The following is a 26052-nucleotide window of genomic DNA, read 5'->3' on the forward strand; positions in this document are numbered from 1 at the left end:
AGTTAAAAAATTTGTTATTAAAATCTAATGTCACTCAGTTGTATTTATGAACCAAATGGTAATTAGAGCCATTACATATGTAAATGCATGCTACACTGAGTCAGATTAATGCAGTCATAATTTCTGAATAATTTATGACACCCTCCCAGGTTACTGAATGTCTTTGGAGAGCTTACTCAAATGGACGCTCAATATCTCATCCAAGCTCACAGATGACAACCAACACTCCAGCCCACTTTGTAGACCACTAAGGGTCCTTCTGTGGCTCAGAACACATGGTGAATAAGGGACCCAAAAGTGCAGAGGCCAAGTCATCTTATCTCAGTTATAGTATCCGCCCAATGTAAAAATGAGTTTCCTACCCAGCCTTTACTTTGGGCTAAGGTAGAATTTGTCATGTATCAACTTCCAACTTTAGAGGGGATAGTCATCATAGAAAAAAGGTTGGTTTACCATCTCTAACCATTCAATTCCCAGTCCTTGAGATAATGAAAGGGGTTAGGGAGTACTGCGGGGCAGCAAGGATGTGTGGAGGAGTGAGACGTGCATGCACAAAGCTGTGAAACAGTTCAACTCAAAGTTTTACAAGATAAAACTTTTAAGACTTGGGTGGCAGAGACAAAACTTGAGCAATTTCCCGTGACTCCTGGAGCTGAGCAGATTTAACAAGGCAAATCAGAAATCTCTGAGTCTTGCCATACGTCAGTGGCTTTGATCTGTCCCAAGATGTTCTCAATTATGTGCTTTTTGTTGCACGATCTAACAGAATACCACATAGGGTGCAGAAATCTCTGTGACACTTACTTTTGGCCAGTGAGTGACATTCCCAAATCACTTCAGGCTTGAAACAGGGGTAAGTTCTGATGTGTTACCTAGCCCGAGAATACACCCAACACATAAGCAAGTGTGACTTCCTGAATGTTTCTGCTTCCCTTACAATTACGGTCTTTGTAATTGTAAAGCTAACTTTACTTTTCTAAACAGGCACCTCCAACAAAAGACCTCAAATCTTTCTCTTCCCCAATTAAAAAAAAAAAAAAGAATTGGTGGATTAAAAATACAGGCACCGTGGTTTATGTAGACAATTAATCGACATATTAGTATACAACTAATATCCAAGCCAAAAGTAACTCAGCTTTATGTATTTTTTTCCTAACCCAATTTCCCAATAGACAAGGATATAAGAAACTCATTGAAACATGTTGCTTTAGTATATACACCATCTGATGCAAGTTACTGGGGGTCAAGACAGGAACGTTTATAGCATTAGTAAATTAATTAAAAAACTAAGTGATTCATGTAAAATGTTTATATATGGTATATACAGACTGGATCACGTGAGTCTAATAATAAAACTGTTCCAATTCTTAACATCTGTTATGGACATATAGTAAGATACAGTACAAGATTCATTTTTAAAAAGAAGAAAAAATAGCGCTAATTTAAACACTGAAAACGACTCTTACAAAATCTTTTAAAAACCTACTTCAAGAGAATGATGCTGAAACAAATGAAAAAGGACAGGCTTCTCCATCATCACAGAATATCCAAAGGAGCCTCACAGCATGAGAGACAAGGATTCATTTCCCTTCACTTACAGTGTAGATACGATATACAGTGGGGATTTATTCCATGTTAGAGTAAAGGTATAAGGCAACCAGGTCTCCTTCTGTTTCAGTTGCATTTACGTGGAACACAATTTTATTGCTCAGCTCACTTTTAAGTACTATTTGCCTTCATTTAAAAATATTCCACTTTACAGCTGCCTACAGATGGCAGCCCTTGGCGATTCTATTCTCTGCAGCTCTGTCATTCGAAAAGATTCCACCTTAACTTCAAACAACCTGCATCAAAGTGGCATTTTTCAGGTTTGCCCAGAAGTCAACATTGGCTGGGCTTGCAGACAGTTACGATTTTTAATAAGAGAACTTAAGTCTAAGTAACCTAAATCAACATATTTTGTTCAAGGAAATAGATTTTAAAATCAGGACTTATAATCAACAAGAAAATAAAGTTCAAAAACTAAAACCCTACTGGGTAACTCTTTGGTTAGGTTATATAAGTATCAGCAAAACAGTTAGTTCAATAAACTGCCAGGTGAGAGTAGATCTGTGATTCACCTTTACAAAATGCTTTGCATGTTTTCGTGTGCTATTTTGTTAATGTGCATGTACTCAGACGGACGGTACAAACTTCCAACTTTCAAATAATAAATGAGTATATCCGCTCCTCCCTTCCCACCCCTCCTACCCTCCTTCCTCCCTCCCCACCCCACCCCCCAAGGCTTAAGAGCTAAGGTCCTACTGACAGTCACTGCAATAATACAGGTTTTCTTAATACCCACGACGTGCATTACTACCCCGCTCCGTTCACAGTCACAGCCAGGTGACCTCCCGCAATGCTCGGCGACCTGAGCTGTCATTCTCTCTTTCCCCCTCTTGCCAATAACGGGTGCCATGTCAAGCAGTCGAACCAAGGGCTTCTGGCGGTGAGCCCAGGAGAAAGGGTGCCTCTTCAGGCAGGAGGGGAACTTTCTACAAGTATAAACCACAGGCGAAGACCTTTAAATCCGCACAGAAACCAAACGCTCCTTCATTATGCCATCACCATATTCTTCTCCTACTTCTACCTGTAACTTTTCAAAACTTTGTTCATTTATAGTCCCTGAACGGCCTCCGCGGGATCCTAATTCCAGCTCTGGAGTCTTCCAATCAGCCTCCTAAAACTTCACCTTTAAAGAGGGTCAAAAGACTACGCAATAAATGACCTTTCAAAACTATTCCCACACACTGCTACCAACTCTCTCTCTTAAACCGCGAATGAGTCATCAGGGCTTGAGAAGATTTCAAGGAATCTTCTATACACTGGACAGGGTCCAGTTAGGTTCGGAACAATTCAGTCATTCCCAGGTACTAGGTGACTTTGTAGCCACACTGCCCCACTACATCCAGACTGAAGGACAATCCGGGGGAGGGGTGGTTTGAGGCCGGGGGCAGAGGAAGCATGGGGTGGAGAGGTACGTCTGGGCGCTCTCTTTTAGTGGGGTCCAGAGAAGACGAAGAAGCCGAGAGGATCTGTGGCTGCAGGTACTAAAGTGAGGGGTCAGTGGGTCTACCGCAGGTGGGGAACAGGGGAATGGGAGAACGTGGGGTGGGAGGGGAAATCTATAGCCCTTTCCCCGGCAAGAAGGAGAGGGAATGGGCGCGCTGGAGTCGCAAGAGGGTGTGGGGAGTTCACTCCCTGCAGAAGACGTACTCGGTGTAGCTGGTCCAGATCTTGTCCTCGTTCTGATCGGTGCTGCTGGCGAAGGCGCAGGTGCCCGTGGAACTGCACGCCACCATGTGGAAGCCCGACTCGGACAGCTTGTCGAAGGCCTGCTCCAGGAAGTTGAACTTGAGGTAATAGCGCGAGGTGTAGCGCTCCGGAGGCCGGTCGGGGTCCCGGCTCTCGTTCAGGGTGTCCCCGAACACCTCCTTGGCCAGCGATGTCTTGCCGCACACGGTGATGCGCGCCACTCGCCGGAACTTGGCGTCCGCCTGCGCGTCCCGCCCGATGGTGTAGGAGCCGCGGTAGCCGATGGTGATGTAGCCCGAGCGTCGGCTGCCGTCCAACGACTGGGACGGCGTGAGCAGCGGGCCGGCCGCGCCCCCCGACGGGCTGCGGCTAGCCACCTCCAGGGTGGGCGACGGCGCCCCAGCCGAGGCGCCCTCCTGCTGCTCAGGCTCCGCGTAGCTGAGCGGCAGCAGCTCGTCGCCCAGCGAGCCCTCCTTCTGCACCCCGCGCCGCGAGTGCGGCGGCGGCGGCCCGGGGCCGGGCTGCTGGGGCTCCCCGAGGCGGCGCACGAGCTCCGGCAGCTCGAAGTACTCGGCCTCGCGCTGCAGCCGGCTGCGCTCGGGGAAGTAGTCAGGCAGCACGAGCTGCAAGTCCCGCAGGTAATCCAAGATGTAGCGGAAGAGGAAGCCGTCTCGGTCTAGAAAGAAGCGGCCTTTGCTGTCCCGGGCCAGCTCCTGCGGCTGCTGCTGCGTGAACATGCGCCAGAGCAACGAGTCGGGAACCGACACCACCGTGCAGCGCCGGGTCACGTACACCTGGCCCCCCACGTTCAGCTCCACGATGTCGGGAAAGAGCGGCGGCTCAGCCGAAGACGACGAGGAGCCGCTGCCGCCGCCACCACCCCCGTTGGGTAGTCCACGAGTGCTGTCCGCCAGAGCCATGGCCAGGAGGTGGCCGGGCTAGGGCAGTGGCCGAGAGCCGGGCCGCGCGCCGGATCAGCCGCCACCGCCGCCTTTCTCGGACGCTCGTTCAGCCCTGCGCCCCGGCCCGCCGCTGCCACCGAGAGCCGCGCGGAGCCGAGCGCACGACGAGCGCGCCTCTGTGCGCCCCCGCGAGCGCCGCTGCACTCCTCCCGCCTCGCCCGCGCGCTTCAGGGGAGTGCCGGGTGGCGACCAGCGCGCTGCTTAAGTAGAGCCGGGCGCCGCGGCGCGCAGAAGGCGGGGGCGGCTGCGCAGCGGCGGAGCCTCGCTCCCGGGGCGGGAGGGGGTGGTGGGGCGGGGAATCGATCTGCATCCGAAACGCTGACGCCGCGGCCGGCTGCTGGCTCCACCCCGGCTCGCGCGCCGCCGGGACACCCCGACTTCCCTACCGCCTCCTCGCCCGGTGCTCTAGCCCCTCCCCGCTCCTGCCCAACTTTCTTCCTCTTCCAAAGCGGACAGAACCTGGGCTTGGCCGCTTCGGAAGACGAACCTTCTTTGGAGGGGCAGTCACTGCGCCCCCTCTCCTCCTAACTGCAGCCGGAGACTGTGGAAGGAGCACGTGAACTTTCGGGCTCCCCCCACCCGGGGAGTGGAAGGGCCTGGCTGCCCCCGGAGACTAGCCGCTTTAAACACGCGGCTCGTCTCGTTGCTGAAAGTTCTAGAGAGAGCCCAAAAAATCTGGAGAGGCGGTGGGGCCGCCCCGGCCTGGAGGCAGCTAGATTTTGTTCGCGCGTACGAGTAGCCTCGTAAAAACCCTAGAAACAAAAAGCTAACCTCGGTATCCTGCTGTAGAACGCTCTCCCATAGTTTATTTTCTGGGTAAAAAGGCAAACTCATTAGTTGGGAGACCTCAAAATTGGAGGAAATGGCAAAAGGGGAACTTGGGTGAGTTCAAGGAATGCCTTCGGGGCGTGTTCCCCTCCCGGTGGCGGACGCGACCTTCCCCCACTCCCGCTTTTTGGCCAAGCTGAAGGGGCATGTACTGTGAGGCCTAAGGGAAAGCTACGTGTCCGCGGCCCTATTAGCCCCGGGTGAATCGCGCTATGGAACTCGGAGGGTTTGAAGATCAAATATAATTTAGAAAACCTACCTTTCAAACCCTGCGTCTTTATCCTCCTAAAGGTCCAGGCGCACCCGCTCTCCCGCGGGCCTGGGTCACTCTGTTCAGCCCTTTCCGAGTACCCTCTAGCCTAAGGGTCCTTGTACACTTGAAGGCCCGCTCTAGATCCCTTCCGGTCCTCTCCCTTCGCACTCATATTCGCCCTTCACAATGCAGCACCCAGGTCTCCTCCGCCGCGAAAGCTTCCCTGACTTCTCAGGTGGGTGGGGCTTCGGATGGCCCCTTCCACGTGCCCTAACGCCCAACACATTCTGACATTACGCGTCTGTGAGTGATTATCTAATCTCTGACTTTGGTAAATAGCTTCCTGAGCACTGCAGAATGAGGACGGAAGAGAGGGTAGTGAAGAATGTTTAGCAATCATCAAGTCAATGGTTATTTGTTGTGCACCAGCTATTCATTCGGCCACGCCGGGTAGAAGAATAATGTAAGACGGAATAGGCTCCACAGAGCTTTCCGTGTAGCCTGGTAGGCAAGGGTCAGAAGTCTGAGCAGTTATCAGATCGGTTTGAAATACAGACTGTCAATCAGTATAAATCAGGCGAGATCTTTGTTCTTGATAATAATGTTTCACCTTTTGTTTAACTACCCGATGAGCTTTACAGTCTCCTCATGGATGTGTGTCATTTTTACTTTGAAATGTTTATGTCTGCTGAACAGTTATCCATGTCAGTGTACTGAAATAAGATCAAGTAAGACCACCTCACTTAACTGCAAGTACAGATTGTGATACTGAATATATTTGACCACTCTTTTTTTGTTTGTTCTTTGGTATAAATAATAGCTGACACAAAAGTTCCAAGTTCCAAAGCTGAATTTCTAGGCGGCTGGGCTACTACTTGTAATATCAGTGTCAAAGCCCTAAAGAAACCAGTCTCTTTTTTTGTAAATCCAAGAAAAGCCTTTTTCATATCAATTCCATACATATTTTTGTATCATTACTTTGTTCATCATATCAGCAAATCCTGTCAGTTCTGCCTTCAGAATTCTTCCAGGCTATTAACGTGTTTCACCACCTTCCTGCCATCACCCAGGACCAAGCCACCCATCACCTCTTGCATTGGCCTCCTAACTGCTTCCACCTTTGCCTCCTACAGTCTTTTATCACCAGAACAAAAAGAGAGATCCTATTATAACCTAAGTCAGATCATGTCACTGTGTCCAAAGCCCCTCACTGGCTTCCCATCTCACCAAAAGTAAAAAACCAAAGTACTTTCATTGCTTACAATACTCTACAAGATTGGAGCTGTCCCACCAGAACCTCTTAGACCCGTCCCCTGCCACTCTCCCAGGAGCTCCATGCTTTAACCACATTGCCCCCACCCCCTACTGTTTGCTCAGGGCCTTTGCACTCCCTGCTCCCTGTGCTGAAAGACTCACTTCCCCTCCCCCTCTTATCTTCCTCATCTTGTTCAGGTGTCTCCCTTCTCACCTTCTTCAGCCTCTGCAGCAAGACCTTCCCTTGATCACCCTATTTAATATAGCACAACTCCGCCCAAGCAGCATCCATTTCCCTGCTTTAGTTGTTTACTGTTTGTTTCCCTGCATTAGAATAGAAAGTCCAAGAGAGCATAGATTTGGGTTTGCTTGATTCATCACCACATCCCCAGTGCCTAGAACAGAACTGTCGTATGATAGACATTGGATAAATATCTGTTTCCCACTTGTTTATTCCACCAATATTTATTAAAGGTCTACTACTGTGTTCTAGGCAACATGTTAAAAAAAAATAATCTCTGCTTTCTTGGAGCTTCCAGGCTTGTGAGGGAGACAGATAATAAATATACAGATGAGTAAATCTACTTCAGGTAGAGATAAATGCCATGAAGAAAATAAAATTATGAAATGAGATAGAGGGACTGAGTACAGGGATACTAGTTTATATAGACTGGCTGGGAGCCTCTCCACGAAAGTGGCATTTGAGCTGAATAATAAGCAAGAAAGCCATGAGAAGTTCTGGAGAAAGAACATTCCAGGCAGAGGGCAAAGCAAGTGAAAGGAGTCTGGGTTAGGAATGATTTTGGTACATCTCACAGTAGAAGTGTGTCTATTGTATCATCTGCTTGTATCTCCAGAGTGCCCTTGAAGAGATCAGCACAAGCTCAAATGTGAGCCATACTGCAGGCCTAGACACTACCTTCATTCTTCATCACTTAACACATTCATCCTCCATAGGCTGGTCTACTGCAGGAAGCCATCAGGATTTCCTTACAGAAGTCTCAGTTGTGCATGAGAGGAATAATAATGAATGAAACAGGTGATGTGAGACTGAAGGAATAATTTTCTGGTTAATTTGTATGTTCTATTTCCTGCCTACTGGTTGGTGTCATGAAATTCAAGAGGAAATAAAATAGGGAACTTTAATGCTGGGAGTTAAAGGCCTGAGTGTTTATAGAGGAAGGGAGGGGCCATAACTCTTTAGCTTCTTCAATAGGTTAAATATGCTTAACTGTCAGAGGATAAGGGAGGATTTGGGAAGCTACTAGCTCTGTGTCTCATCTCAATCCAGATTCTAGTGATGGATACGTTGATGGTCATTGTTTCTTTTCAAGTGACTGTGTACTTTCCTCCATAACAGACAGCTGTCCTTTTATCCTAAAGCGTAGGGTATTGGAAACATCTCTGGACCTACATTCTCAACTGATTTGTATCTCTTCCCCACCTATTGCCTTCCAATCAGCTTCCCACCCTACCTCCACTGCACGTAGTAAATATTCTGAACACGAAAGATTTAAGAAAAGAATGAGGAAGACCACGAGAAATATAAAGTTAAAAGGGGAGGAAGAACTGGGGTGAAATGAAGTGAGTGCCTCTGAGGACTGAATTAATTTAATATATGTGAAAACGGTCTCTAAGCTGTAAAACACCATTCAAGTGTCAGAATCAGTATTTTCTACTGTCTATCATGCTTGACAAGTCTACTCAGTAAATACTGAATGAATAAATGAATGGCAGAAACATTAAAATGAATGCTGTGAGGAAAGGGGAGAAGAGACAAAATCAGAAATCGTCCCAAACAAGTGTTTAGCTCATTCATCTTCCTCCCAATATGTGTGAATCTTATCTGTATGCAGGCTTTAAAAATCATTGACTTTTTGCATTCAGGGAGAGAAAAGAATTAGATACAGAGAGATTAAATAACATTAAGCTTAAATGAACCGGGGGTAAAATGATCTTAATGAAGATCTGGTAAAAGATATGCCAATAACTAATCTTTAAAAAAGAGAGTGAAAATGCTATGTGAGGGACATTGCCGAAATACTAGGTCTAGAAAGTAAATTCCAACATCACTATTATATGATTTTTATACCTAAGAGAACCAAAAATTAATAATGTTGGAAATTTTTATTTCCATATCCTTATAAACAGTATCTGAAGCTTTTCCAGGAAACAAGTAATAATATGATAGCAAGCGTTTATATAGCACTTACTATGTGCCAGCCCAGTTAATAGAACTATACAAGTATTAGCACGTTTAATCTTCACGATAACTCCATGGGGTTGGTACTGTTATTACCTGATTTTTAGAAGAGCAAATGAGTGGTGGAGCTGGGATATGAACCCAGGCGGTCTAACTTTAAAATTTGTGCTTTTAAATACTGTGTGTGTGTATGTAACTATGTATATAAAAACACTTCTATGAATGCTTTACATGTAGGAAAGAAATAGGTTCTATGATTTTCCCCACTTTACAGATGATGAGCCCAAGGCAGAGAGAGGTTAGGTAACGTGACCAAGATAATGCAGCCATTTAGCCCTGCTAAGCACAAGAATGGTGTCCTAACGTCCATGGACTTCTGATCTACAGGACTGGTAACCAGAAACTCAAAGTAGCTACTGTGAAAGAATTAGGATTAGGAAGGAGTTAAATCCTTGGCTCTCATTTCTCCTTCTATCGATGGCACAATCCTGCCTCAAGTAAGAATCTCCAAGGACATACTAAGCCCACAGACAGAATGGACACATTGTTGTCCTACTCTTCACCCGAGTCCTACACACAATAAATATATGATTTTACTTCTGGCTCTCTAAAATACCATGACGGTTTACAAAGCACCAGGTTTGTGGTATGTTTACTCAGTTTTATTCTGATCTCATTTACTGTGGACTAGGATAAAGTGAGTCCATGGAAACTGTTGAGACCTAGGTTCTAGTATTCAAAAGCAAGTAGTATCTACTGGTCTTCTGGAGCTTGTAAAATTGAACAAATGTATTCTACTGTGGCGTTCGATGTCACACTGAGCACAAAAATAACTGGCCCTCATGCACATGGGTGATTCTGGAATTTCTGACAGAGGCTAATTATTAACATCACTGATGTTTCATGTGAATCTGAGGGTTTTGGTTTCAAATTGTGATATTAAACCTAGAGGTTAATTATAAATGAGTTATCACATGGTATTCTAGTGCTTCACTGTTTTGAGGGCTTTCATATTGTCAGGTTCACTTGATGATCACAACTTTGGAGGATGTTATTCAACAGTGTCACAAATGAAGAAAGAATCTCAGAAAGGTTAGTGACTGATATTGCCTCTCAGGTAGCACCAGAATGCAAATGGTGCCTTTCAGGTAGCTGGGATGCAGTGCTGGGATGCAAATGGATGCTTCCTGACTCCTCGTTCAGTGCTCTTCAAACTCCTTAGCAGCCCTATCAAATCTGCTCCAGTAATACCCCCAATGAGGGCTGGCACTCAGAATAATCACCTTGGGGACTCTAGGCTTATTTGAGAGATGTCAGAATCACCCACCACTTTTGGCATATCTGTTTAGGAATTTTCTTCAGGGCTAGTTTACACAAGAATATTATTTCATTAATTTACACCTATGCCAAATTTTGGGTTGATCACTTTTTACAAGGCTGTAATACAGGGCACCACACTGCAGGACACACCCACATGCCTGAGAATAATTAGGACAAAGACAGTTTTCATGAGTGTGAAACTAAAGTAATGATTATCAGACAGTCAGTAAAGACTAGACTATCACCTTTTGACATTGGGTTTTAAAGATCTCATCCCTGGAATTCCCTAATCAGCTGAATGGCATTGAGTTTAGGTTACTCAGGAAGAAGAAAGGCTGATTCAACTTCAAAGATTTTAATATGTGGTTCCAGAAAGTCTGCATATTTCACTGTGTGTATGTATGTAACTATGTACATAAACATTTTCACATAATGGGCAACTACTTATGTAATTGTAAGATCATTTGCTTGATATAATTAAGGGGGGGAAAAACACCTTTCCCCAGTTTGCTTTCCAGAAATATGCATAATATTTCACAGTAGGGAAATGGCCTCAAACTATGCTAAACTTTAAATTTATATTACATAATAGGATTTGTTTTTAGAAAATAGGTTTCTTTTCCTACAGTAAAGTATAGATGAGAAAATCATACACATTGGAGTTGGATGAACCTACGTTCTTCTTCTGGCCTTAAAATCTAAGATACTGGGTGAAGTTATTTAAATATTCTGAACTTTAGATCTTTATCTTATAATGGAGCAAAAACACCTGTTTCATCAGACTCCTGTGAAGTTAAATGAGATGATATAAAGCATTTCATTTCACACTGTCCAGCACATAACGGACACATCATAAACATAAGTTTCTGCCTCTACCCTCCCACTCCCCCGTTTCCATTGACTTCTGTAACCCAAACAGTTTCTTGTTGAGTGTGCTTTCCTTGCTCTCCTCCTAGCTTTATTTCTTTTTCTTGGATGACATCTCTTCAGTAGTATCTATAGTGGACCAGGGTCAATAGCATTTCATCTGCAGTTCCTCACTCTTCCCAGGAGTCAGTCATTTCTCACAAATTTGCTCTTTGGTTGGAAGATGTAATCAAAATCTAGATAGCTTGGGACTCTCCATTTCAGAGCTTATTTCTCATCCTAGTCTTTGCATCTCAAGTGACAGTTACTAACATAGCTTAGTTTTATCTCTAACTAAAAACTCAGCCTGCCATTGGCAACACCTGGGAGAGAAAGTCTAGGTAGAAATGGGCAGAGGTGCTGTAAGGAGGGGCCTAAAAAACTCCAGATGTCCTCAGAATCCTAAGAGAGTGACTTCCTCCAGGAACTGATGAAGATCCAAGACTAAAGAGGGCGGAGCAGCAAGAATGCCATCCCCAAGGGCAACTGTGGTGGTTCCCCATATCTCCCAGGCTGTGATGAGGCACAGGAGGAAGACACAAATGCAGACTGCATCACTGTAGCAGATATTACTGGAAGGAATATCAACAGTGCAGGGGATGTTTAGCTCCTCCTTACGTTGTATTCAACATCCCTTCAAGTATTTATGAAGTGGCTGCTATGTGCCTGATCTTCCTGGAAGTCATGGATGGTCCATGATTTATAAGAAAGTATGAAATATCAAAGTGAGTGGCCAGTAATGGCAGGAGCCATCAGGAGTTCCACATGTCACATATGCAGATCATAGGGAGGGAAGTTACCTTCCTTGTCACTCAGTATTCTCTAAAGAAGCAGAACCGGGCCTCCCTGGTGGTGCAGTGGTTGGGAGTCCGCCTGCCAATGCAGGGGATGCGGGTTCGTGCCCCGGTCCAGGAGGATCCCACATGCCGCGGAGCGGCTGGTCCCGTGAGCCATGGCCGCTGAGCCTGTGCGTCCGGAGCCTGTGCTCCGCAACGGGAGAGGCCACGACAGTGAGAGGCCCACGTACCGCAAAAAAATAATAATAATAATAAAAAAAAGAAACAGAACAAATAGGATAGATGTCTGTATATACAGTTGTATCTATATCTATGAAATGATAGATATACAGAGAGAGAGGTTGATTGATTTTAAAGAATTGTCTCACATAATTGTGGAGGCTGGTAAGTCTTATGTCTGTAGGGCAAACCAGTTGGCTGCAAATTCAGGCAAGAGTTGAAGTTGCAGTCTTAAGTCTAAAATCTGTAGGGCAGGCAGGGAAGATGGAAACTCAGGCAGGATTTCTATGCTACATTGACGTGGAATTCCTTCTTCTCTGAGAATCATCAGTTTTTTGTTCTTATGGCCTTCAGTTGACTGGATGAGGCCCACCTGCATTATCAAGGATAATCTACTTAAAGCTAACTAATTGTAAGTATTAATCGTGTCTTCAAAATACCATTGCAGCAACATCTAGACTAGTGTTTGACCAGACAGCTGGGCACCATCATCTAGCTAAGCTGACATGTAACATCAACCATCATGATTTCCAAGCAGTGTTTTATTGGAAGAGAAACTGAGCTGCTTTTGAGGAAAGATGCCTATTCATCAGCAAGAAGCCACAGCTTCATAAGCTATAAAAAACTGATACTATACTCGTGTTTAGTGTAAGAGCATCTGTGGTTTAGTCTTCTTAGTCCCCCTGTACTTATGATTAAGTTTCAGACAGACTTGTGGAGTCCAAGCTGTTTTTAACAGAGGAACTATAGTAGTTCCACTCTCAGCTTTATTAGTTTGGGAGTGGAGGAGACCCTCTACTGTATTTATAGTACCATGAGTAAAGATAAACTAGGTGTTTTGGATACACTGCATAAGGTACATAAATGCTCAATCATTGATGAAGATATTCTTTATTATTTATTAATCTATTATGTATCATTTATTATGCCTCTATTCAAAAAGCATGAAGTGATCACAGAGGAAGGAAGCATTTTGTAACTAAACTGACAATGCCCAAATTCCCTCCGAAAATCACTTTTCCCACCCCCTACAGATCTTTCTATGTCTTCCATCTATATGAACAGCATGTCAAAGGGTTGACCTTTCCTACTCATGAATGAGACAATCAAATGTTCTGCTTTCCAAGAAGAGAGAAAAGATGGTTCCCAGAAAATAGAGACTAGAAAACCTAACATTCCTCCCCATAAAAATTCCATAATGGATGATTAAATAGACTGTTTTTGACCTTTTGAGAGAGAGGGGGAGAGAGAGAGAGAGAGGGAGAGAGAAAGAGAGAGAGTGAGAATTGCCCTCTGGAGACAATATGAGCTCACCCTGAGTAAGTCAGGTCAAACAAAATACTTTCCCTTCTTGGACAGCATTATTAATCTCATGAACTGTAGTAATACTGTAGACACAGTATATTATATTTTTGCAAGGATTTCCCAGCTCATTCATGATATCTTTTGGACAATGAGAAATGTAAGCTAGATAATAGTTTCAATTAGATGGACACATTGTTGATAAGATAGGTCTATTCAAAGATTGTTGATGAATGGAACAATGGCAAACTGAAGAGAAAAGCTAGAAATAAGATTTTGTTTTAGCCCTTTTCTACTGAACTTTTAATTTATCAACAACTAAGTTAATCAAAACTAAATGAATCGGGCTTCCCTGGTGGCGCAGTGGTTGAGAGTCTGCCTGCCGATGCAGGGGTTCGTGCCCCGGCCCGGGAAGATCCCACATGCCGCGGACTGGCTGGGCCCATGGGCCATGGCTGCTGACCCTGTGCGTCCGGAGCCTGTGCTCTGCAATGGGAGAGGCCACAACACTGAGAGGCCCGCATATCTCAAAACACAAACAAACAAAAACTAAATGAATCAATATAAAAAATTAAGTACATATGTGGGAATCATGCTAAAAAATATTTATAGATGACATGGATCTTGGTGGGCTAACCAATCCAACAAATAGGGAACTGACATTCAAAATCATTCACATGGGTTTCAGTAACAAAGAGAAATAAACAAGAGAGGATATAATAAGGATAAATGTAAAGTTATGCAGCTGATTAAGATATAGCTTAGCAGAACTTCATGTGAAAAATTATCTGGGACTCTGCATCAGCTGCAAGTTCAAGAAGCCAATAAGATGGCATGGCTGTAACACACACATGCACACACACCCAAATACAATAGCTTTTAAAAGTTGGAAAGGACCTTAGAAATTATTCAAGTCAAATCTCCCATGTTTCAGAGAAAAGCTGAGCATGCAATAATAAAAACACAATAACTGATAGTAAAACTACATCTGGTATTTATGTATGTGTTATTGTAGACATCATACTCTTTAAAGTTACTTTATTGTGTTCTTGATTTGCATGTCTCTAATGATTAGTGATGTTGAGCACCTTTTCATATATTTCTTGTCCATCTGGATGTCTTCTTTGTAGAAATATCTATTCAATTCCTTTGCCCATTTTTTAGTTGGGTTACTTGTTTTTTTGCTCTTGAGGTAAAGGAGTTCCTCATATATTTTGGATATTAACCTCTTATCAGATATATGGTTTGCAAATATGCTCTCCATTTCTGTTGGTTGCCTTTTCTTTTTGTTGACTTTTTCCTTTGCTCTGCAGTAGTTTTTTACTTTGATGTAGTCCCATTTGTCTATTTTTGCTTTTATTGCCTAAATAAATTGCCTAAATCTATTCATCGACAGATAAATAGATTAAGAAAAGGTGGTATATATACATACAATGGAATATTATGCAGCCTTAAAAAAAGAAGGAAATCATGCCATTTGGGGGACCACATGGATGAGTCTGGAGGACACTAGGCTATGCGAAATAAGCCAGACACAGAAGGACAAATACTACATAGTATCACTTATATAAGGAATCTAAAATAGTCAAACTCATAGAAGCAGAGAGCAGAATGTGGTTGCCAGGGGCTGAGAGAAGAGAGGAACAGGGAGGTACTAGTAAAATGACACAATATTTCAGTTGATAGAATGATGAAATGATGAATATGTCCTAGAGAATTACAGCACATCATAGTGCCTATAGTTCACAACACTGTACTGTATACTTAAAATTTTGCTACAACAGTAGGTCTTATGTTAAGTGTTCTTATCGCAAATGATAATAACAATAAGTAAAGAAAAAGAGTTACTTTAATAGCCATGAATGTATTTTCATAGAGTGTAAGCAAGGTTGTGAGGAACCTAAAAACCATATAACAAATATAAAATGTCAAGAGTTTTTTTTTGTGGTTTTTTTTTTAGCCTAGAATATAGTAGAATAGCATAGAAGGGAGTACTATTAGAGGCAGCATGGCAGCTGTATTCTTTACAAAATGAAAGGGCAAAACTAGAGCCTACAGATAGAAGTTCTTAAAAGGAAAAGTTCAGGTTTAGCTTAAGGAAAGCTTTTTGAACAACTAGTGCCACCCATTGATGGGAAAGGCCACTTCAACAAGAGCTGGTTTCCTATTCCTACCGTAGATCTAAGCTATAGACCCACCAAAGACAGGCAACAGAGAAGGGATTCATGATTTGAGTTAAGAAGCTGTACTAAGTGATCTCTATTCCTTTCTATTTCTAAGATTCTACAATTTCAGAGCACAACAGGTGCTGTTTCTTTCTAACTTTGTCTCCCATTTTCAGGGACCTATACTTTCTATTCAATTTTTCTTTACACTTAAAATTTTCTAAGAAATAAATTCTAGGGCTCACTTCGGCAGCACATATACTAAAAATTAGAACACAGAGAAGATTAGCATGGCCCCTGAACAAAGATGACACGCAAATTTGTGAAGCATTCCATGTCTGAGGGGGATTAGCAGATACAGATTACTATATATAAAACAGATAAACAACAAGGTCCTGTTGTATAACACAGGGAACTATATTCAATATCCTGTAATGAACCATAATGGAAAAGAATATGAAAAAGAATATATGTGTGTGTGTGTGTGTGTGTGTGTATCTGAATCACTTTGCTGTCCACCAGAAACTAACACAACATTGTAAATCAACTACACTTCAATTTAAAAAAATGCATTCCCTTTACTCCAGCAATTTCACTTCCAGAAACCCAGCTTGAAGAAATATTGGCCCATGTGCAAAAGATATACATACAGTGATAGTTGTTGTAGCTTGGTTTGTAATAGCAAAACCACAAAGGGTTGGGGAATTCATAAATGTACATCAATGGGAGAACGGCTAAATAAATTATGGAACAACAGAAAAAAAAGAAATAAAGTCTATTAATTTTTTTAAATGAATCAGTCAAAAGTTCATCAGCTCTCTGATTATTTACCCTTGGTCCATGCCCCAAAAGGGTCTACCACCCTGCATTCATAATTGTTTACAAATATCTCATCCATAGAGATACTAAAAATAGAAAGAAACAGCTTTCATTTATCTCAGGAATAGTTCCAATGAGTGACACTGTCATAATCTGGAATTTTAACTTAACCTTACCCAATTTAATATAAAACCAGGTGTCCTTAATATATATCCCAAGGACAGTGGGATAGTTTTTCCACGGTTAAGAATTTTATACATATTTGGATTATCTGATCCCTTTTCCTGAAACAGTCTTCATCACCCTTCTGACTCTTCTAGCCATCTAACTAGAAGTTACACTGACCCATCCTATGCCACCTAAGTATTCAGGGATGCTGTTTTGGGCAGTGGAAGTAGCTGTTGAGTGCCTATCACACATAAAGCACTGTGTTGAGTTCTGGGTCTACAGCTCTGTCTAAGGCAGGCAGAATTCCTATCCTCAGCAGCGAATTCAGACAGAGAACAAACTCATTTTACAATAAATAAACAACTCTATGTTTATTACATTCATAACGTGCACTCAATAAATATTGGTTGAATGAATGAATGAACTCAACTGATGAAGAAAATAACTTGGACTTAATTAAAATTTTCCTTTATACCACCTAGAGTTTACTAAGAAAAAAAGAAATCAAATAATGTATGCATATTCAACCTCCTTAAAACTGAACATCTTTTAAAAACATTGGAATAACCACTTACTTGATAAGTTTCAAATAAGCTGTATTTTTTATTTAATATTTTTCCTGAGTTATACAGCAATTTTAACCAACCAAATGATTATCCCTGAATGCTTTGTCAGAGCACTTTAGGAAAGCTAAATATATACTAATATGTGTTAGGTATTTAAATATTCTCATCAAACCTTCAGATACTCAATCCATAGAAGTAATGAGTAACTCTTTTTTTTTTTTTTCTGCCCTACCAGCAGGTTAAGGCAATAACAATGCACCCTGTACAGCACCATCAAAAGACATATGTTTTCTTCCTCCAGCTACTCAGGTGAAGCTAAGAGTTGGATTTACCCAGGGAGAGAGTTGAAGGTGTAGTAAAGGGAGTGATTAAAATGATGGAATGAATCCAACCTGTGCAAGGAGGAAAATGAGGTCACGAGAAGGGCCTGCTAAAAATAGCACTAAAAGACATGGGATTACTCTTCAATATTCTTTTCTCCTCAAAGGAGGAGTTCAGGGAGCCACCAGAGCATATAATGGGGTTTCCAACCAAGAGGGGATAAAGGGAAGATGGTTCCCCACCTCTCGCCTTTGCAGTCTCTCATTATCTCTTTAGCCTCCTTTTTACACATCACGCGTCGGAAGCCCGCAGCTCGAGTCCGTGAGAGCAGAGCCTTTCCAGCTTCTCCTGGATTCATCAATATTTCCTTCACTTAAATTCTCTTTCGACCTTCAAATATAACCTTTGTTGGTGACTTGCACTCTTGCTTGTATGAAAGAGGTTGAATTGCTAGATTTGATCATTATGTTGTTTCTCTTTATTTGTCTGGCTGAAAACTTGATCCCATTACAGTCAATGGGAGTAGATCTCACCACTGCTGACCTTGGCATGTGCTGGTGGTGGCGGAGAGGAAGGCAGACAACACCTGGCAGTTCAGCTGTCCCAGAGGTGCCATCCAACACTTTCACATCAATCTCTTTGGCCAAAACTTAGTCATGTGGCCTCATCCAGGGCAGTGACATAACAGGGGTGGGCAGGTGGGAGCACCTGAAGGACTGTCAGGCGATGGGACAGCAGGCCACCAGCAGGGCCAGCAACACATCTGTCCAGTCAGTGAAACATTTTCATCCACTTAGTCTCAAGATGTGTTAGAGTCACCAAAAGGCCCTTATATTCATATTTTGTTGTTATGCCCAAATAAAAGATGATCTCGTGAGCTGTCACTGTGCCACTTTTCTGTTTACAAATCTGACTCCTTCTCCTCCTTACCAGCTCCACTTCACCCTAATCTTTAAGCCTCCACAAAATAGAGGCCATTTTACTTCATTTTTGTACCTGAAATATATGAGCTCGCCCACTAAAAGTTTGTTCAATGAATAAATAAATGAATGAGACAGTGAATGAACAACTAAACCGGATGGGTGAATCTGAGGGAAGAAGTGAATAAATATGTTCCAAGTATCTAATTTGCCGGGTTGGCTCGTTCTAATTTAGCTTCTAATTATTTCACTGTATTTAGCAGTGTATTTAGCTTCTAATTATTTCCTGCCTCATACTTTTTTATCCACTGGGGAGAGAAATTTTTAAAATTTCAATATTTAGAATTGGTGAATTTAAAATCAGATGCCTTGGTAAAATGTATGACCCTTTTCTCGAAAGGGCCTAGTAGACATAAATATGAGGGTGGCTTATGTCCTCTTTATCTTCAAAAATGTTCACTGTGCATTCACAGGCAGAGGGTGGGAGAGATGCTTCCAGGAAAGTTAAACAAAAAGTTATCTTCTAGCTCAAAATATTTAGCAGGACACTATAAACAGATGCTATACATTTCCCTCTTTCATGGATGTACAGTGTATCAATAATAATACCTTTGGTTGATTAATAATACATAATTCATAGCTCAGAATTTTCTATTTTTAATCATCTCACATGTAAAATTGTTTAGATACTACAATATATCACCTTTTCAGGGAGAAGTCATGGGTAAGTCAACTATCCTTTTAAACCCTGTAGCTTCCTTCCATTAAGAAGAATTAACAGTAACTAGAGGTATTGATCGTCTTTAGTTTTCTGACACCTGGTGTGGGATGATACTACAGAAAGCAGAAATAAACTTCACTGTCTGCGGTGCTGAGTGCTCAAATAGTTATGAGGATAAGTAAGTATTCGAGGTAAAGCTGTATCTTGGGTTCAAACAGTAGCCAGGAGATAGAGAAGTTTGTTGCTTTTGGATGCACAACATTCTTTTGAGGCTAGATTCATATGTGATGGAGGAAGAGTAGCACCTAGTGGTAAAAAGTATCAGCTGCACCCACTGGGGAGCTGACTGCAAGTCTTCCAGGAAGTATTTCAGCCACATTTTAAAAAAACACATTTCAGGCATCTTAAATGCTGGTATCTTTAATTCCCAAGATGGTGTTTGTCATGTATGTCAGTTACAGATTTGAGTCAACTTAATGTGTTTGAATATTTTCAAATAAACTGTATAGATGATCAATATATCCAAGAATTTAGAAAAAGACCCTAAACTTTTCACAGATACCCAAAGCATATATAGTAAAATGTACAGGTTAAAATAGTATATTTCTTAGATGATCTGAAAGTTTATTTAATTATTACTTATGTAAGTCTACTAACATATTTGAGCGAAAGAGTACTGCTTTCTTAAGCAAGACGTTGTATTTCAGTGAGATTATTTCGAGAACTTGGAGGCACCTGTAAATAGCTACTCTGAAATTCTCTTTTCTTCCAGGGATGGATATTGTAAACATAATGCAGTATTTCACACACTTTGGACACAAAATAAATTAATAATTGAACACTTAAAATCTTATATAGTGGAAACTAGTTTTAATTATATAGCTTGTAGTTTGGTTGACGATGATAGTGGTAAGGAGAAATAATTGGAAAAATTATGAATAAGCATTTGTGCATACTTCAATTCCTAAATTAAATGGAAACTCAACTAAAATTTTATTCCCTTGGTGGGAGTGTAATCATATGAATGTGTCATCTGTCCTTGAGACCCTGACATAAAAACAAAGAATTGTGAAATTCAAATCACACCTATTTTTTTTAAGATGCTCACTCTGTATCTTTTCTTTTTTAAATTAATTTATTTATTTTTATTTTTGGCCGTGTTGGGTCTTCCTTGCTCCCGCGGGCTTTCTCTAGTTGCAGTGAAGGGGGGCTACTCTTTGCTGCAGTGTGTGGGCGTCTCATTGCGGTGGCTTCTCTTGTTGTGGAGCACGTGGGCTTCAGTAGTTGCAGCACACAGGCTCAGTAGTTGTGGCACATGGGCTTAGTTGCTCCGCAGCACATGGGATCTTGCTGGACCAGGGCTCGAACCCGTGTCCCCTGCACTGGCAGGCAGATTCTTAACCACTGTGCCACTTGGGAAGTCCCACCTATTTTGTTTTTATTCCCCAAACTCCTTTTTCTAGTAGCAGACATCACACAGGCGTGCACACACACACAGGCCAGGCCAATCATCATACCCCACCCCTTGGCCTTTGGGAGTTATTCCAAGATTGTCCAATCAAAGTGCAGCTTCCAGAAGTGATGTCTTGAACCACAGCAGGCAGAGAGGTCCACTCCTTCCCTTTTAATGGGCAGCTGTAAGAGGTGATGCTCCAGCCATAAGAAACTTAGCAAAGCAGAGAATGAAGTCAAATAGAGAGGAGAGGAGAGGAGAAAGACCCCTTAGGACAGGAGTCTCTTGTTGTGGTTGCTGATGTCCGTGACTCCTCTTTCCTGTTCCTGCTTCTCTCCCCCAGTTTCCCTTCCCATAAATCTCTTTGAGACAAAATTTACTTTGAGATAAGTTTCTGCAACATAAAGATAACTGACTTATACTGCATTTTAAAAATAAGGCACAGGGCTTCCCTGGTGGCGCAGTGGTTGAGAGTCCGCCTGCCGATGCAGGGGACACGGGTTCGTGCCCCAGTCCAGGAAGATCCCACATGCTGCGGAGCGGCTGGGCCCGTGAGCCATAGCCGCTGAGCCTGCGCGTCTGGAGCCTGTGCTCCGCAACGGGAGAGAACACAGCAGTGAGAGGCCCGCGTACCGCAAAAATAAATAAATAAAAATAAGGCATAACTATGGAAAAGAGTATAGAGGCTCCTTTAAAAACTAAAAATAGAGGGGCTTTCCTGGTGGCGCAGTGGTTGGGAGTCCGCCTGCCGATGCAGGGGACGCGGCTTCATGCCCTGGTCCCGGAGGATCCCACATGCCGTGGAGCAGCTGGGCCCGTGAGCAATGGCCGCTGAGCCTGCGAGTCCGGAGCCTGTGCTCCACAACAGGAGAGGCCACGGCAGAAAGAGGCCCGCATACCACACACACACACACACACACACACAAAACTAAAAATAGAGCTACCATATGGTCCAGCAATCCTACTCCTGGGCATTTATCCAGAAAATACTAAAACTCTAATTCAAAACGATACATGCACCCCAGTGATCATTGTAGCACTATTTACAATAGCCAGAACATAGAAGCAAAATAAACAAAAACTCAAATAAACAACCTAACCTTATACCTAAAGCAATTAGAGAAAGAAGAAAGAAAAAAAAAACCCAAAGTTAGCTGAAGGAAAGAAACCATAAAGATCAGATCAGAAATAAATGAAAAAGAAATGAAGGAAATGATAGCAAGGATCAATAAAACTAAAAGCTGGTTCTTCGAGAAGATAAACAAAATTGATAAACCATTAGCAAGACTCATCAAGAAAAAGAGGGAGAGGACTCAAATCAATAAAATTAGAAATGAAAAAGGAGATGTTACAACGGACACCGCAGAAATACAAAGCATCATAAGAGACTACTACAAGCAACTCTATTCCAATAAAATGGACAACCTGGAAGAAATGGACACATTCTTAGAAAAGCACAACCTTCTGAGACTGAACCAGGAAGAAATAGAAAATATGAACAGACCAATCACAAGTAATGAAATTGCAACTGTGGTTAAAATCTTCCAACAAAGAAAAGTCCAGGGCCAGATGGCTTCAGAGGTGAATTCTATCAAACAGTTAGAGAAGAGCTAACACCCATCCTTCTCATACTCTTCCAAAAAATTGCAGAGGAGGGAACACTCCCAAATTCATTCTACAAGGCCACCCTCACCCTGATACTATAACCAGACAAAGATACTACAAAAAAAGAAAATTACAGATCAATATCACTGATGAATATAGATGCAAAAATCCTCAACAAAATACTAGCAAACAGAATCCAGCAGCACATTAAAAGGATCATACACCATGATCAAGTGGGGTTTATCCCAGGGATGCAAGGATTCTTCAATATACACAAATCAGTCAATATGATTCACCATATTAACAAACTGAAGGATAAAAACCTTATGATAATCTCAATAGATGCAGAAAAAGCTTTCAACAAAACTGAACACCCATTTATGATAAAAAAATTTATGAGTGTAGGCATAGAGGGAACTTACCTTAACATAAGAAAGGCCATATATGACAAACCCACAGCCAACATCACTCTCAATGGTGAAAAACTGAAACCATTTCCACTAAGATTAGGAACAAGACAAGGTTGCCCACTCTCACCATTATTATTCAACATAGTTTTGGAAGTTTTAGCCACAGCAGTCAGAGAAGAAAAAGAAATAAAAGGAATCCAAATCGGAAAAGATGAAGTAAAATTGTCACTATTTGCAGACGACATGATACTACACATAGAGAATCCTAAAGATGCTACCAGAAAACTGCTAGAACTAATCAATGAATTTGGTAAAGTAGCAGGATAAAAAATTAATGCACAAAAAGCTCTTGCATTCCTATACACTAATGATGAAAAATCTGAAAGAGAAATTAAGGAAACACTCTCATTTACCATTGCAACAAAAAGAATAAAATACCTGGGAATAAATCTACCTAAGGAGACAAAAGACCTGTATGCAGAAAACTATAAGACACTGATGAAAGAAATTAAACATGATACAAACAGATGGAGAGATATGTACCATATGTACCATGTTCCTGGACTGGAAGAATCAATATTGTTAAAAGCACTGTACTACAGAAAGCAATCTACTGATTCAATGCAATCCCTATCAAATTACAATAGCATTTTTACAATAGCATTTTTCACAGAACCAGAACAAAAAATTTCACAATTTGTATGGAAACACAAAAGACCCTGAATAGCCAAAGCAATCTTGAGAAAGAAAATCAGAGCTGGAGGAATCAGGCTCCCTGACTTCAGACTATACTACAAAGCTACAGTAATCAAGACAGTATGGTACTGGCACAAAGACAGAAATATAGATCAATGGAACAGGTTAGGAAGCCCAGAGATAAACCCACGCACATATGGTCACCTTATCTTTGATAAAGGGGGCAAGAATATACAATGGAGAAAAGACAGCCTCTTCAATAAGTGGTGTGGGGAATACTGGACAGCTATATGTAAAAGAATGAAATTAAAACACTCCTGAACACCATACACAAAAATTTATTCAAAATGGACTAAAGACCTAAATGTAAGGCCAGACAGTATCAAACTCTTAGAGGAAAACATAGGCAGAACACTCCATGACATAAATCACAGCAAGATCCTTTTTGACCCACCTCCTAGAGAAATGGAAATAAAAACAAAAATAAACAAATGGGACCTAATGAAACTTAAAAGCTTTTACACAGCAAAGGAAACCATAAACAAGACGAAAAGACACGCCTCAGAATGAGAGAAAAATATTTGCAAACGAAGCAACTGACAAAGGATTAATCTCCAAAATACACAAGCAGCGCATGCAGCTCAATATCAAAAAAACAAACAATGCAATCCAAAAGTGGGCAGAAGACCTAAATAGACATTTCGCCAGAGAAGATATACAGATTGCCAACAAACACACGAAAGGATGCTCAATATCACTAATCATTAGAGAAATGCAAATCAAAACTACAATGAGTTATCACCTCACACCACTCAGAATGGCCATCATCAGAAAATCTACAAACAATAAATGCTGGAGAGGGTGTGGAGAAAAGGGAAGCCTCTGGCACTGTTGGTGGGAATGTAAATTGATACAGCCACTATGGAGAATAGTATGGAGGTTCCTTAAAAACTAAAAATAGAACTACCATATGACCCAGCAATCCCACTATTGGGCATATACCCTGAGAAAACCATAATTCAAAAAGAGTCATGTACCACAATGTTCATTGCAGCACTATTTACAATAGTCAGGACATGGAAGCAACCTAAGTGTCCATCAACAGATGAATGGATAAAGAAGATGTGGCACATATATACAATGGAATATTACTCAACCATGAAAAGAAACAAAATTGATTTATTTGTAGTGAGGTGGATGGACCTAGAGTCTGTCATACAGAGTGAAGTAAGTCAGAAAGAGAAAAACAAATACCGTATGCTAACACATATATATGGAATCTAAAAAAAAAAAAAAAAAAGGTTCTGAAGAACCTAGGGGCAGGACAGGAATAAAGACACAGACATAGAGAATGAACTTGAGGACAAGGGGAGGGGGAAGGGTAAGCTGGGACAAAATGAGAGTGGCATTGACATATATACACTACCAAACGTAAAATAGATAGCTAGTGGGAAGCAGCCACATACCACAGGGAGATCAGCTCGGTGCTCTGTGACCACCTAGAAGGGTGGGATACGGAGGGTGGGAGGGAGATGCAAGAGGGAGGGGATATGGGGATATATGTATATGTATAGCTGATTCACTCTGTTATACAGCAGAAACTAACACAACAATGTAAAGCAATTATACTCCAATAAAGATGTTAAAAAAAAAAGAAGAGAACTGACTCATACTGCATTGTAAAAATAAGGCATAACTGTGGAGAACAGTATGGAGGTTCCTTTAAAAACAAAATATAGAGCTACCATATGATCCAGCAATCTCACTCCTGGGCATATATCCAGAAAGGACTAAAACTCTAATTCAAAAAGATACATGCACTCCAATGTTCATTGTAGCACTATTTACAATAGCCAGGACATGGAAGCAACGTAAATGTTCATCAACAGAGGAATGGATAAAGAAGATGTGGTAAATATATACAATGGAATATTACACAGCCATAAAAAAGAACAAAATTATGCCATTTGTAGCAACATGGATGGACCTAGAGATTATCACACTAAGTGAAGTAAGTCAGACAAAGACAGACAAATAGCATATGATATCACTCATATGTGGAATCTAATTTTTAAAAATGATACAAATGATCTTATTAACAAAACAGAAACAGACTCACAGATTTCAGAAACAAAATTCTGGTTATCAAAGGGGAAACATGGGTGGGAAGGATAAATTAGGAGCTTAGGATTAACATACATACACTGCTATATATAAAATAGATAACCAACACAAGGACCTACTGTATAGCATAGGGAACTCTATTCAATATGCTATAATGATGTGTATGGGTAAAGAATCTGAAAAAGGATGAATATATGTATATGTATAACTGAATCACTTTGCTATACACCTGAAACTAACACAACATTGTAAACCAACTATACTCCAATAAAATTTTTTAATTAATTAATTAATTAATTGAAAAACAGTTGAATGGATAAAGAAGATATTATATATGTACATACACATACATACATACACATACGTAGAGTGGAATATTACTCAGCTCCCATGTTTATATTACATTGTATAGCATATTGCTCAGCCATAAAAGAGAATGAAATATTGCCATTTGAAGCAACATGGATAGGCCTAGAGATTATCATACTAAGTGAAGTAAGTCAGACAGAGAAAGATAAATATCCTATGATATCACTTATATGTAGAATCTAAAAAAAACGATGCAAGTGAACTTATTTACAAAACAGAAACAGAGTCACAGACATAGAAAATAAACTTACAGTTACCAAAGGGGAAAGGGCAGGAGGTGGAAAAATTTGGAGTTTGTGATTAACAGATACACACTACTATATATAAAATAAATAAACAACAAGGATTTACTGTATAGTGCAGGGAACTATAGTCAC

At 41.5% G+C, this 26052-nt stretch overlaps 1 protein-coding gene and 1 long non-coding RNA gene across 4 annotated transcripts in view; both read right to left on the minus strand.

The window, feature by feature from the left end:
• The window catches only part of LOC309974913, a 400558-nt gene that overhangs the window by 309933 nt on the left and 64573 nt on the right, over positions 1 to 26052 (minus strand). The gene's annotated exons all lie outside the window — the stretch shown is intronic.
• On the minus strand, positions 3072 to 4394 carry KCTD12 (potassium channel tetramerization domain containing 12). Its single transcript, XM_082859764.1, has one exon. The coding sequence runs from the start codon at positions 4212 to 4214 to the stop codon at positions 3234 to 3236; it is 981 nt and encodes a 326-aa protein (XP_082715890.1). The 5' UTR covers positions 4215 to 4394; the 3' UTR covers positions 3072 to 3233.

Source organism: Leucopleurus acutus (assembly GCF_964270905.1).
Source record: "Leucopleurus acutus genome assembly, chromosome: 18".
Taxonomy (NCBI): Eukaryota; Metazoa; Chordata; class Mammalia; order Artiodactyla; family Delphinidae; genus Leucopleurus; species Leucopleurus acutus.